The sequence below is a fragment of the Rhinatrema bivittatum genome, chromosome 2 (assembly GCF_901001135.1).
Source record: "Rhinatrema bivittatum chromosome 2, aRhiBiv1.1, whole genome shotgun sequence".
NCBI classification, from domain to species: domain Eukaryota; kingdom Metazoa; phylum Chordata; class Amphibia; order Gymnophiona; family Rhinatrematidae; genus Rhinatrema; species Rhinatrema bivittatum.
In genome coordinates, this window is record NC_042616.1 from 575,749,884 (window position 1) to 575,765,292 (window position 15,409).

At 43.5% G+C, this 15,409-nt stretch overlaps 1 protein-coding gene across 2 annotated transcripts in view; it reads right to left on the reverse strand.

Moving 5' to 3' along the window:
- Positions 1 to 15,409, reverse strand: part of NAPG (NSF attachment protein gamma) — a 116,657-nt gene that overhangs the window by 74,592 nt on the left and 26,656 nt on the right. For both annotated transcript variants that reach the window (XM_029590982.1, XM_029590983.1), the window contains exon 4: positions 4,004 to 4,021. In XM_029590982.1, the coding sequence (XP_029446842.1) occupies positions 4,004 to 4,021 (18 nt within the window). The remainder of the gene's footprint in view (positions 1 to 4,003; positions 4,022 to 15,409) is intronic.

Here is a 15,409-nt window from a genome sequence, read left to right on the forward strand (position 1 = left end):
ATTCTGCCACAAGTCATGCATTTAGAGGAACCATGTGTGTATTCCAAACATTGGAGGCAGAGGTCACGTAGGTCCTGGCTACCCATCTCGTGTCTGCATTTAGTACATAGACTGAAGGATCTCTTACCAGCCTTAGAAGCTTTATCCAACATTATGGAATGAGAAGAAACAAACAATGCTAAAATATTTTTTTTGAAATTCAAAAAAGGATTAAAAAATATGAAAAACAAAAATTGCAAATAATACAGCAACAGTAAAGAAAGAATAAAAAAATGACTGAGGAGACTCACATGGCAGCAGCTATCTAGGAATACCTGTGAATACTCAGAAAGACTTCTGCATCTTTCTGAGCTTATACTGGCTAATTTTAAAAAGAACGCGCGTGAGCTCATAAATATGCGTATCGGCACGCAAGCAGAGATACACTACAATTTTATATTGTGCGCACACATTCGCACATATCATTTAAAATACCCCACCACATATATGTGTGAGCATGATCTTAAGAGATGGTTTGAGTAAATGTCCTGCGGATATTACTACCAGGGTTTTAGCGGCTTTTACGTGCATATGCTCACACAAGGGGAAAAACAGTTTTTTCATGTCCTGGATAGAGCGAGAGAGAGAACTGTAAGAGAGACAATATGACACTATATATATCTACTACTGTAAGAGGGGCACTTTCAGCTTAGGGTGGGTTTGGGGGGGTGCAGCATTACATTGGTGTTCTATAGACCCTTGCACCCTGGCCATGGCGGAGGGAATGAAGGACTTGAACAGGTAAATGTAAATTAGTTATTTACTCTCTCAGACAATAGAAGGACTAGAGGGTACTCCATAAAGTTAGCAAATAGCTCATTTAAAACAAATCAGAGAAATTCTTTCACTCAACACATAATTAAGCTCTAGTTAGTGTAACTAGGTTTTAAAAAAGGGTTTGGATAAGGTTCTTATGATTCAAGCCCACCCTGAGCTGAAAGTGCCCCTCTTACAGTGGTAGATATATCTAGTATCATTGTGGGAACAAGCGGTGATTCCCACAGGCTTGGAGACAAACTAGTCTGATTCAAGCCTTTCTTAAAATGGCATATCTTTATTACAGCTTCACACATGCATAACAGTAGACTGTTTTCCCTTCAGAACAGTGTACTCTCTCTTTATTAACAGTTCAGTACTGCTTCCCTCACAGTTCAGCTTCATCTCAGCTCAGTGTTTGAACAATGTTTCGTTACAGGAGTTGCCTTCCTCTTTGAGCCCTTTGCCTGGTCTGATTACCCCCACCTGGATCCCAGCTCTTATTCTCCAATCTCTGGTTATACCCTCTGAGGTCCATCTGCTGGCAGGATCCTACCCATACAGCATACTCTCTAAGAAATTTAAGGTGGACCAGGCACCTTAAACACTAGGGGAACACTAGGGGCACATACCCCTCCCCTCAGCTTGGACCCATTGGGCCAAGCATCCTTACTCCCTCCTGGATCCCATTCAGGAGAGTCCAAGACATCCTATTCCCCTTTCTCTGGCTTCCCACCAGCTTGGGAACGGGGACCTAGCGACATGCTTACCCCCATCTCCTAGGGTTACCTTTAACAGCATCATGACCACTACCCAGTGTGCCATTCATGCAGTGTACATCCCCAGTCCTTTAACAGAGTCCTTTGCTGGCTCTGGGTTCAAAATCCACTCCAGAGCTTTATGGACCAACTGGGAACCACCAATGCTGGTTCCTGTATAGGCAGCTGCACCCACTTCCTGGCATCTGGTCTCTCTGATGTAGAGCCCCTCCTAGGCTCCTCTATATCCTCAGTTGTTGGAGTCTCCACATCGTCAATCTCTGGGCTTTCCATGGCCTCTTCCTCCAGGTTCTCCGCAGCACCTCCCTCTGGGCTCTCCACAGTTTCCACATCTGTAAACTCTGGAGTGCCTCCATCTGGGCTCGAAATGGCATCTCTTGCTTGCCTTTCTGTGACCTCTCTCTCTCTCTCTGGGCTTCTCATGGGCGTTGTCTCTGGACTCCAGGTAGTGTTTGAGCACACTACGGGGTGTGCTCAAACACGGGACCTCCTGTAGTGCCAACTTTCAACTTCTCAATACTGCCTCCTCCTGGGCAATCTATGTTTCCCTCTCCAGGGCTCTCTGTGACCGCTCTTTCAGGGTTCTTCACCACCCCCTTCTCGGGGCTTCTCATGGGAGCAGTCTCTGGAATCCCGGCAGTATTTGGGCACCCTACAGGGTTTTCCTCAGAACCACCTGTAGCGCCATCCTCTGGCCAATCTGTGTTGCAGACTGCTGGCCATGCTGTAGTACCCCTTCTTGGGTACTCTGTCACCACTTCTTGACCAGGCTACAAGGCTCCACTTCAAACAGAAGTTGACCACAGCCCAGTGTGCTTCCTGGTTCTGTTTTTGCTCAGCCCATGCCCACTGATTCCTTGCAAGGCTCTCTTGTAACTTCCTATCTCCCTCCTGAAGATTCTGGATCAGTGCTTGGCAGCTTCCTTTAGTCATGCTCTCAGATTGCTGCATTCAGGTGCTGCAGTATCCTGGCTGCTCCACTCCAGATTTTCTCGTGGCTGCACACCTTCCCTGCAGAGTGGCTTGCTTGCTGAAAATGGGCCCCGCTCTGTTGCTATTCATTGCACTCATAGCCTACTCTGGCAGCTTTTCCAGGGTCACACTCTATTTAGCAAGCCCTGCTGCACCAGTGTTCCTTCCTCTTTTCTTTTTCAAGGCAAAAAAGTAAAAAAGAAAAGCCTGCATAACAAGCATTAACTAAATCACTTTTAATCCCTATCTATTTCCATTTAGGATTCTCCCATTAGCCAGTACAAGCCTATCACTTCCTGGGTGTCCCTGCAACCAGGCCCACTTCACAGTTTCCTCTTTACCTAAAACTTTTAAACTTTTTTTTCTTCAGTGCAGCTGCTGAGCCACCCTTTTACAAGCTACTGTGCTCTGTACTTTGTTTTAGAGCCACAGGCCCTATGTGTTCTGTACTACATTTAGAACCACAGATCCCCTTCACAACTCTCTGTACTCCCAACAGACACTTTCTTAGAGGCTGTTTGTTTTTTTTTCCGTGCAAAGCTTTAGAAAAAAAATTTCACGCATATCACCATATGTGAGAATAAGCGGCGATTCCCACAGACCTGAAGACAAACTAGGGGCACTGCCTCACAGTAATATTACCTCTCCTACAGTGCGCACACTCCCCCCCCCCCCCCCCCTGATTATATATGGTAGTTCAGCAGCCTTGAAAATCCCTAAAACTTGAGATCTCTAGTCTTGCTCCTCATCAGAACTAGCAGTAAATTCGTGTGGATAACACACCAATGCGCACCATGGTCAGATTTTCTAAAATTTGGAGTTACGCGTGTAACTCTTCGCCCCACCCAGGAATGCCCATGCCATGCCCATTTTCTACAGGTATGTACGTGTGGACTTTGCGGCTTCTTAAAAACTGCGTTGCTCATGTGCAGCCCACATCTGCACGTATAGGGCCATTTCTGCGCAAGCAACGCTTTTAAAATCGACCTGTGAGAGCACATTCCGCATCACAGCAACTGATGATGTCACCCACTTATGTGGCTGTATTTGTACCTGTTTATCCATGGAGAACTAACCAAATTTTAGTTTTGCCTGCATTTTCATTGTTTTTGCAAATTTCTTCTCTTGGACTGCGAGTCAGCATGAAAAAAATAAAAATGAACACACAACTTTCTTGAAAAGTACAGCAAAAGTGTGTAATGAATTATGATACCAGACTTTCTTCAGCTGGAATGATCTATGTGTGTCCATAGCAAACTGCACTCTCCTCAATCTTTCTTTTTTTTTATTTTTTTAAACTTTATAATCCTGTGTTTTCTACTATGTATGCTTTTGGAATATTAGGGACATGAACACAATTGTATTGGAAGTTGTGGAATATAAGCATGCATAAACCAACATAAAATACATACATTTTACAAAGCAACATCAGAATGAATAAAAGCACTTTTACTTACTTGGCAGCATGGAAGAGACTATATCCAGCAAAGCTTTGGTTAAGGATTAGATGCTAAAAACAAGACTGATTTCATCTGTTTCTGCTTTCCTATAGTTTATAGATAACTATTTGTGCAGCTAAGGAATACATTTGAATATTAAATTAATACTCTTTATGTAATGTAAGGGTGGATACCAAATGCACATCCATAGGGAAAGTCCCAAAAGAGGCATACATCTCAACTTTAGGACATCATACATGGTGCCAAATACATATAACACTGTAAACAAAAAGCAAAATTGCTTACCTTGTAATAGGTGTTATCCCAGGACAGCAGGATGTAGTCCTCACATATGAGTGACGTCACCAACGGAGCCCAGCGCAGGAAATCTTTCTGTCAAAGTTTCTAGAAACTTTTGACTGGCCCTGTGAGGCCACTGAGAATGCCCAGCATGCCAGGATATTCTCTGCCACAGGTGTCTCTCTTCAGTCTCGTATGTAGCAATAAGCTTTAGCAAAAATGAAATAATAAAAGGAGTGAGACCCAACTCCGCGGGGTGGCGGGTGCGTTCTGTGAAGCTACATCCTGCTGTCCTGGGATAACACCTATTACAAGGTAAGCAATTGTACTTTATCCCAGGACAAGCAGGATGCTAGTCCTCACATATGGGTGATTAGCAAGCTAGAGGCAGAGTCATTTCTTAGTGAAGCAACAGTGATGTATTGTTGTTGAATATGAGTCAGCCGCAAATCACAGTAGGTTGGTTGTAGAAGGATTATACTGGATTATACTGGAAACAGGTTCTTTAAGACAGATTGTCCATAGGCTGAATCTTGTCGTCCTTCTTTGTCCAAACAGTAATGAGCTGCAAAGGTGTGAAGAGAACTCCATGTTGCTGCTTTACATATGTCAATAATTGGCACTGAACGATAGTGTGCTACTGAGGTTGACATTGCCCTTACTGAGTGTGCCTTTACTCGCCCTTGGAGAGGAAGGCCTGCTTTTTCATAGCAAAACTGTATGCAATCTGCAAGCCAGTTGGATATAGTATGTTTACCCACCGCTTTTCCCGGTTTGTTTGGATCGTAAGACACAAACAGTTGTGTGGATTTTCTGTGGACTGCAGTGCGGTTGACGTTTACAGTCCAAGGTGTGTAAGGCTGTTTCTCCTGGGTGAGAATGAGGCCTTGGAAAGAATGTGGGTAAAACTATGGATTGGTTCAAATGAAATTCCGTAACTACCTTGGGGAGGAATTTTGGATGTGTACGGAGAACCACTCTGTCATGTAGGAACTTTGTAACAAGTGCCTGTAACTCACTAACCCTTCTAGCTGATGTAATGGCTATGAGGAAGACAGTCTTCCATGTGAGATATTTAAGGTCACAGGAATCTATGGGTTCAAAAGGAGAATGCATGAGCCTTGTTAATACCAAATTTAGATCCCATTCTGTGACTGGTGGTCAAATTGGTGGTTTAAGATGTGTTAAACCTCTCATAAATCTGCTTATGAGAGGTTGTGTGGAAATAGGTGCATCTCCCATCTTGTTATGATAGGCTGAGATTGCACTTAAATGAACCCTTACCGAAGAAGTCTGGAGACCAGATTCTGAAAGATGATACAAGTAGTTTAGTAGAGAAGTAGAAGTAGTGGGGCAAGTGAAAGGATCGATATCCTTTTGCCTGCACCACAAAGTAAACCTTTTCCATTTGGAAGAATAGTTCTTTCGTGTGGAAGGTTTACGTGAAGCTATGAGTACTTGAGATACATTGGTTGAAAGATTGAGGGGTTGTAAGATCAAGCTTTCAACATCCATGCTGTCAGGGATAGGGATTGAAGGTTGGGATGGCGTAACCGACCCTGATCCTGAGTTATGAGAGTGGGGGCTACTCCCAGGCGAATTGGATCCCTGACTGAGAGGTCTAGAAGTGTGGGAAACCATACTTGTCGAGGCCAATACGGGGCTATGAGTATCATGGATCCCTTGTCCTGTTGTAGCTTCACTCGAGTTTTGGTTATGAGCAGTATTGGAGGATACACGTATAGAAGGCCTGAGTTCCAAGGGCGAGCAAAGGCGTCCTTGGCTGGCTGGTTTTTCTGTTTGTGTAGAGAACAGAAATTGTCCACTTTGTGATTCAGATGTGACGCAAAGAGGTCTATTGTCGGTTGGCCCCAACACTGAAAAATCCTGGTCGCTACTAAGGGATCTAGGGACCATTCGTGTGGTTGAAATTGACGACTGAGACGATCTGCTAGTACATTTTGAATGCCTACTAGATAAGTGGCCCGAAGGTACATTGAGTGTTCCAGGGCCCAGCCCCAAATCTGTGCAGCTTCTTGACAAAGGAGATACGAGCCCGTACCTCCCTGTTTGTTGATGTACCACATGGCTACTGTGTTGTCTGTTTGGATCAGAACAGTCTTGTGTGAAAGGCAGTCCTTGAACGCATGCAGCGCATAACGTATAGCTCGAAGCTCCAGGAAATTGATTTGAAACGTTGCTTCAAGGTGCCCTGGGTTTGGAGACTGTCTATGTGAGCTCACCAACCCAAGGTGGGTGCATCTGTAGTCTAAAGCAGCAAAAAATTTAGGCATAACCATTAATTCAGATTTATCATTAAAGCAACACATTTCACTAGTTACAAAAAATTCTTTTTTCAAACTACAACTTCTGAAACGTCTGCGTCCTTTACTATTTTTTCAAGATTTTCGAACTGTTCTTCAATCTATTGTCTTTTCTGGGCTCGATTACTGTAATTCTTTATATACAGGTCTTCCAGATAATACACTTCAGTCACTCCAAGTAATTCAAAATACAGCTGCTCGTATCTTAACCAGTTCTTCAATCAAAACTCATATTACTTCATTACATTGGTTACCAGTCAAATACAGAATACAATATAAAATCTTACCCATTATACATTCTCTTATCCACAATCCTAACTCCACTGCCCTATGTTCATTTCTTCGTATATACAAACCTGCCAGACATCTCAGATCAATGAATAAAAATTTGCTCGATATTCCATCACCCTGACAGGCTCGACTAGAGATTACTAGAAAAAGAGCGTTTTCAGTCACTGGTCCAATTCTATGGAATACACTACCAGACTCACTAAGATCCTTACCTAACTCGATTCAATTCAAAAAATCCTTAAAAACTTACCTATTTCAAATTGCTTTTAAATCCATAACTACCAAATAATCAATTCCAGTTCTCAAGTTCACTTAATAATTCAATTCCTACATATATTTACATGGCCTCTTATGATATTTTATTTGTTATATTTAGTAACTTTCTTTTGATAATACATTTTTTGTATTTTATAATTATTTTGTATTTTTTGTTTTATTGCAATTAATTTCAATTTTTTAGAAATGCTTTATGTAAACCGTTTTGATTAAACATAGTTTGTAAAAGCGGTATACAAACATTTTTAAATAAATAAATAAATAAATAAATAGATAAATAAATAAATAAAGTTATCTGTGGGACTGGCTGCTGAAACGGTAGGCCTTTGCGCAAGTTGTCCATGTTTTTCCACCAAAGTAGAGATGATCTTAGTTGGTGGGTCACTTGAATTGGAGAATGTAGTGGTTGAATGGCTTGGATCCATTGTGATCTTAAAGTCCATTGGGTAACTCTCATGGCTAGTTATGCCATAGGAGTAACATGAACTGTGGAGGCCATGTGGCCCAGTAAAGTGAGAAACTGATGAGCTGTCGTTTGTTTCTGTAAGGAAATGGATTTTGCTAGTAGATTGAGTGTGTCTGCTCGATCTACAGGTAGAATGGCCTTTGCTAGATTGGTGTTCAATTCTGCTCCTATGAAGTGAAGTAGGTGAGTTGGAGTAAGATGGGATTTTTGATAATTGATGAGAAATCCCATGGAGTGAAGTAGAGCAATTGTTCGAGTGAGAGAGAGTGAGAGCTCCTTGTTGAGATTGACTCCTTATGAGCCAGTCGTCTAGATATGGGAAAACATGGACATCTTCTTTGTATAAGTGTCCTGCTATTACTGCTAGACATTTGGTGAAGACTCTGGGAGCAGATGCCAGTCCAAATGGTAGAACTCTGTATTGGAAATGTCGATGGCCTACCATGAATCGCAGGTATTTGCGATGAGGAGGGAATATGGGAATGTGAACGTTAAGCGTCTTGAAGATCCAGAGAACAAAGCCAATCTCCTGTTTGAAAAAGTGGAAGCATGGTGCCTAGAGAAACCATCCTGAATTTTTCCTTTTTCAGAAATTTGTTGAGATTTCTGAGGTCTAGGATGGGACGTAGGCCTCCGGTTTTCTTTGCAATGAGGAAATAATCGGGAATAGAATCCTCTGCCCTGCTGAGTCCGGGGCACTGGCTGTATGGCCCTGGCTCTCAGAAGGATGGATAATTCTATTTGTAATTGAATTAGTTGAGAATGTTGTTGGGAGAAAAAACTTGGTGGAGATTCTGGAGGAATTGAGAGGACATTTAGTTTGTAACCCTGAGACACTATGGAAAGTATCCATTGTTCTGATGTTATGTTTTGCCAATGTGTGTGAAAATAGGATACTCTCCCGCCCACTGGCAGGTCTGGTCGGGGATTTGGAGGTTGGTTTTGTCCTCTGGCTTGTACTTCAAAAGCCTGCCACTGGGCCTGTTTGTGCAGGAGGTTGCGGACGGGTAGGCCTAGGCTGTCTGGCCTGGGATCGTTGTTGTGGTCTGGTTGATCTACCCCTAGAAGATTGGGGGTAGTATCTTCGTGACCTGTAGTATGAGCGTCTGGGTTCCCTTCGGGAAAGGCGACGAGAAGATTGTGTAGAGGGCTCTTGTGGGGTTTGAGACAGTTGACGTAGAGTCTCTGTATGGTCCTTAAGCTGTTGTACTGCTTCTTGGACCTTCTCTTCAAATAAATTGTCCCCGACACATGGCAGGTCCACAAGCTTTTCTTGAACCTCAGGCCTGAGGTCTGAGGCCTTGAGCCATGCCCATCTACGGGCAGTGATTCCAGCTGCTGCTGCTCTGGAAGCCATCTCAAAGTTGTCGTATACTGCCCTCACCTCATGTTTCCCGGCTTCTAGGCCTTTGTTGACTATGGCCTGTGCTGTTCTTGGAATTGTGCAGGTAAAGAGGTAATAAATTCCTCCATTTGCTTCCATAGGTTCCTTTGATATTGTGTGATATATAATTGGTAAGCAGAAATTTTTGTGTTTAAGATGGAACTCTGATACACTTTTATGCCTAATGAGTCAAGAAACCTATGGTCTCTACCAGGTGGAGTTGATGAGTGTGGATGCACACGTCTGGATTTTTTCTGTGCAGACTCCACAACAACAGAATGGTGTGGTAACTGCTGTTTTTGATATCCTGGAGCTGACTGCACTATATAGGTTGTGTCCACACGCTTGTTCACTGCGGAACAGAGGATGGATGCTCCCAGATGCGGCTTTGGAGATCCAAGAGAACCTCATGGATTGACACAGCCAGCACTTGTTTAGGCGGGTCTACAAACTGTAGAACCTCAAGGGTTTGTTGTCTGGTATCTTCTTCTGCTGTGAGTTTGAAGGGGATGGAATCAGCCATGTCTTGAACGAATGTTGAGAATGATAAATCCTCTGGAGGTGATTTTTTTTTTTGATCTGGAGGAGAAGGTTCAGACATGAATGCCTCAGAGGATGTTATAGACTGCTGGTCATCCCAAGAATCAAAGTCACCTCTGAAGGGAAATTTTGGTGATGACCTGGGAGGGAAGTGAAGGCCTGAAGGGCCTGGCTGTGGATCATCGGTGGAAAACAATGGTAAGGTGTCCTGAGGTTTTGTTGATGGTAGGTTGTCGATGACATTTTGGTATCTTTGCAAAAGTCGTCGATAAAATGCGAGGTCTTGTAGCTCGGGAGGCTCGGATGATGGTTGCCTCGATGGAACTGTGGTTGACATCGACGGTATTGAGGACGGCATCGAAGAGCCCGATGGAATCTGGGCGAAGATGGATGTCGATGACGTAACGAGTCTCGGTGTCCTCAGTGCCAAGAAGGGCACCGGCATCGGTGGGCCAACCGATGCCGGTGACGTAACGAGTCTCGGTGTCCTCAGTGCCAAGAAGGGCATGGGCATCGGTGGGCCCACCGGCATCGATGCTGGAGGCATCGGCGGGGGTCGCCGGAAGTGGTTGCTCCTTGAGAGCCTGGATGACCGCTTGTCTGATGAGGTCAGACAATTCCGGCTGTACAACTGGTGGAATCAGAGCAGTTGTAAGCGGTGGCGGAGGCTGCGACGAAGGATCCTGTAGAGGAGTATCTGGAATCGATGGAGGTGAGGGCCCAGGCGTCGAAGGGACCGGTGTTTCCTGGTCCCGTGGCCGCTTTGCCATCGATTCTTCTTGGGACATCGATGCCGACGATGACGGTCAATGATGTCGATGCCGATGTTTTAACTTTAGATAGTCTGCCGACTTCGTCGATATTACGGACGATGGCGAAGAAGGATGATCACCGGATCCGTCCAGGCGCGGTTTTTTAAGCAAGGCTCTTTTAGTCGCTCCAGCCGGAAATGACTTCGACGATTTGGAAGGAGAAGGAATTAGTTGGAGCTGGAACAAATGTTCCATTTTCTCCTGCCTAGCTTTTCGCCCTTTTGCTGTCATCTCGGCGCATTTGGAACATGTACTTACATCATGTTTTTCGCCGAGGCAGAGGACACATTCCGAATGTGGGTCGGTGATCGACATGGTTCTGTTGCAGAATCGGGCATTTTTTGAAGCCCGTAGCCATTTTGTCATCGACGGCCGTCGATGATGTGAATTCGTTGAGAAGAGAAGTTTTCCAAAAATGAGAATAAAGAGCGAGGTAGTCACCAGCCGGTGATAAGAAACCCCTAGAGACGTCTATGAGAGAGAATATCCAAAAAATATGACTTTTCAGTCAGAAAATTGTGTGAAAAACGCAACGGCTCCTGTCCCGCGATGCCTAAAGCAGCGCGGAAAAGTGAAGACCGAAGAGAGACACCTGTGGCAGAGAATATCATGGCATGCTGGGCATGCTCAGTGGCCTCACAGGGCCAGTCAAAAGTTTCTAGAAACTTTGACAGAAAGATTTCCCGCGCTGGGCTCCGTCGGTGATGTCACCAATATGTGAGGACTAGCATCCTGCTTGTCCTGGGATAAACAAACACTGGTACACAAGGAGAAATTTAGGCTTACCTGAAATTTCCTTTTCATGAGTCCATCCAGACCAGTCCAGATGCATGGGTTATTCCCACCAACCAGCAGATGGAGACAGAGTCCAACAGGTTTGCTGACATCACTCTTTATAGTCTCCCATGCTGTCCTCAGCCTGCCAGTATACTCTCTGTAACAAGCTAAGAATAATTCACTAAAATCTCTACCTCGCCCCCGACATGAGAGCCTCTAAAATATAACAGAAATAATCCTAGGAACACAACTGACTTCATGTAACAAAAGGAAAAAAAACAAATTTACCACTCTTCTGAATCTGCAGTAATAGGAAATTTCTTCCTGAACAATCTGAAATAGAATATGTTTGGCAGAATAGGGCTCATTCTGGACTAGTCTGGCTGGACTCAAGGAAAGGAAATTATCAGGTAAGCCAAACTCTCTCCTTTTTTATCGTGTCTGACCATACAGATGCATGGGATATACCAAAGCTAACTTTGTAACAGTGGGACATTGCCAAAACCTACTCTTAAGACTTCTGCTCCAAAGGAAGCTTCTTTCCTGGCCTGAAAATCCAAACGAGAATGCTTCAAAAAAGAACACAAGAAAGACCAGTCTGCCATTTTGTAAACATCCCCTAGTGACACCAAACATCTTTCAGCCCATGAAGTTGCCTGCTCTTTTGTAGAACATGCTCTTAAGCCCTGAGGCACAGACCAACTTTGTTCATATAAGCTGCACCAACTACTACTTTAATACAGCATTCTATCAAAGCCTTCGTAGACACCTCACTTTTTCTGGAGCCACAGAACATCACAAAAGATTATCTGAACTCCAGAAACTACTGGAAACCTTTAAATACCATAAGAGAGTTTCCCTTCACATCCAAACAGTGCAGTTGAGTATACTCCTCCCTAAGTGACTCTCTATGAAAAGAAGGGACACACACACACCCCACCTTATTAAGATGAAAAGGAGTAAACTACCTTGGGTAGGAGAACACTGTATGAATCTTTACCATGTCCTCCAAGGAAATAAAAAATAGCTCCCTACAGCAAAGGGCTTGCAACTCAAAAATACGCCAGGCTGAACAGATTGCAACCAAAAACACTACTTTAAGAGTGAGAAGTTTGGTTGAAATTTTCCTCAACAATTCAAAAATATAGAGCCCAGCAAAAAAAAGGACAAAACTAGATTCAAATTCGACATAGGGAACGGATCCCTTACTGATGTGTGTCACACCCCTTAGAAAATGGCACACATCAGGATGAGAGGAAATAGACTTTCCAGAAAATCTACCTCTGTAACAGGAAATTGCTGCTACTCAAATCCTTAAGGAATTCAACACCAAACACGGTCAAATCATCCCACAAAAATTCCAACATGTAAGGCATTGACAACACACTTTTGGAAGAAACCTACTTGGCTGTGCACTAAACCTCAAAAGGTTTTCCAAACTCTCATGTATGCCAAGGAAGTGAACTTCTTTCTTGTTCACAAAATGGTATCCACCACCTCATGAATAGCCCTTCTTATTCAACAAGAATTCTCAAGTGTCAGGCCATGAGAAAAAATTGAGTAGGATCTTCATTTTGTAACTGAAATTTGAACTAACAGACCTTGCACTTGAGGTAACACCAATGGTTCCCCTCCAACATCCTGACTAGTTCTGTATATCAAGTTTGCCCCGATGCAAGGAGATCCTCTAGTAACCTGCTCACAAGGGAAACTCATATAGAAAGACCTCTAAATGGCCAGGCTTGTAAGCAGGACATCCAACCTGTAGGATACCTTTTTATTTAAAATCATTTTTAACCAGTCATTCCATTGATCATGGTGGTTTATGATGATACATACATAATTAAAGTACTAAAATATTAACACACATTAAAACAAACCATGAACTTTATATATTTTTCTCTAAACATCCAGCAGTCATCTTATATTTTGCATTCTCAATTACCCCCAACCCCAAAAGCCTGCTTAAAAAGCCATGTTTTTAACATTTTCTTAAAATGTTTAATATCATTCAGAGGACACAATTGTTGAGGCATGGTGTTCCCTAAAATAGGACCAGCTATAGATATGGTTTGCTCCTGGACCTCTCCTAAATGGGTTGCTCCACCTCTGGCTTTGCCCATCTATGCCTAATCCCTGAAAAAAAGAATGAATTGCAGAAGAACTATTCTTATCGTTTTTCTTTCTATGCGATTGATGGACCACTTGGTCTGCTCCACCAGGCAAGCTCCCTGACAATAAGTCCCTCAAGCCTGACAGACTGGCATCTGTTGTCATAATTGTCCACAAAAGAGACTCCAAATCTATTCCTTTTCTCACATCCTTGGTCGCAAACTATAGTCCAAACTCACTCTTACCAGCTTGGGCCTGGATTTATCAAAATGCACTAAATATCGTATGCGATAGGAAAAGGGGTATGTTTTATGGTAATAGGCAGTTTATCGCAATTTGTGCTAATAGCTATGCGAAGCTCTATCTTAGCGCAAATTGTGATAACTTTTTCGCACTTTGCGATAAGTGCCAGAATTGATGTATTTCCTACATACAACCACTACGGGGACCATGTTTAGTAGATTTAAGCTCCTGGAGAGCCAGCCTAGTGAGGGAGGGGGGGGGAGGGGAGAGAGTGAGTGACTAGCCCATAATGCTCTCACGCTAGATAGCACACTAAGCAGACGAATACTTTAAAATCGTCTGCTCAGTGTGCTGTAGCAGTCAAAAAAGCAAACAGAATGTTAGGAATTATTAGGAAGGGAATGGGTAATAAAACGGAAAATGTCATAATGCCTCTATATCGCTCCATGGTGAGACCACACCTTGAATACTGTGTACAATTCTGGTCGCCGCATCTCAAAAAAGATATAGTTGCGATGGAGAAGGTACAGAGAAGGGCAACCAAAATGATAAAGGGGATGGACCAGCTCCCCTATGAGGAAAGGCTGAAGAGGTTAGGGCTGTTCAGCTTAGAGAAGAGACTGAGGAGGGATATGATAGAGGTCTTTAAAATCATGAGAGGTCTTGAACGAGTAGATGTGACTCGGTTATTTACACTTTCGAATAATAGAAGGACTAGGAGGCATTCCATAAAGTTAGCAAGTAGCACATTTAAGACTAATCGGAGAAAATTCTTTTTCACTCAACATACAATAAAGCTCTGGAATTTGTTGCCAGAGGATGTGGTTAGTGTAGCTGGGTTCAAAAAAGGTTTGGATAAGTTCTTGGAGGAGAAGTCTATTAACAGCTATTAATCAAGTTTACTTAGGGAATAGTCACTGCTATTAATTGCATCAGTAGCATGGGATCTTCTTAGTGTTTGGATAATTGCCAGGTTCTTGTGGCCTGGTTTGGCCTCTGTTGGAAACAGGATGCTGGGCTTGATGGACCCTTGGTCTGACCCAGCATGGCAATTTCTTATGTTCTTAGATAGGTATTTATATCTCTATGGGAAGCCCACCTAGTAACTCGAGGTAAGATTTAGGTATTAGTGTAGGGGTTAGGGGCACTTTGACATTCAAAGTGAGATGTATGAACAGAACAGTGCTCTCTTGTGAAAATTTGATGACCTTCGGAGTGAGGAAACTCACCCAAAGATGAGATTTGTGCAATGTTCTCTCAACCTAGCTTGATGGACTCTCTACCTGGGTAACCTCGAGTGACTAGGTGGGCCTCCCACAGAGATATAAATACCTAGCTAGCGTGAGGGCATTATGGCTAGGCGCTCTCTCTCTCTCCCCCCCACCCCCTTCCCAGAGGACCCTGATAGCTTGGCTGGCTCTCCAGGAACTCAAAACAGCATGTGTGAAAAACATCACAACCGCGATAAAGCCCTATCGCACGGCTTTACGCGAATTTAAAAGGTGTAGTTAAAATTTGCATTAAAGCCATGCGATACGGCTTCACAAAACTGTGAGCCCAGCCAACTTGGCCAAAATTCCCGCCCCAATATCCTCCCCTTTTTCTCATTTGCATTGTACCAAACATTAGGGTGCTCTCGCATGCGTTAATGGCGGTTTTTGCATGCGAGAATGCCCAGGACGCGAGTAGCGTTGGAAAAATCGTTGACAGGCGAGTGAATTGCAATACATGATGAAGAAGATGCAGATTTTGAGGTTTGACACTCGCTGGATGTAATAATACTTGACGTCTTGAAGTTGGAAGTATCATTTAAAACAGCACGGCAGTCGGGGAGTTTAGTGAAGTGTTTTAAGCAATTGTGCCACGACTTATGAGTGGACATTGGGAGACTGATTAAAG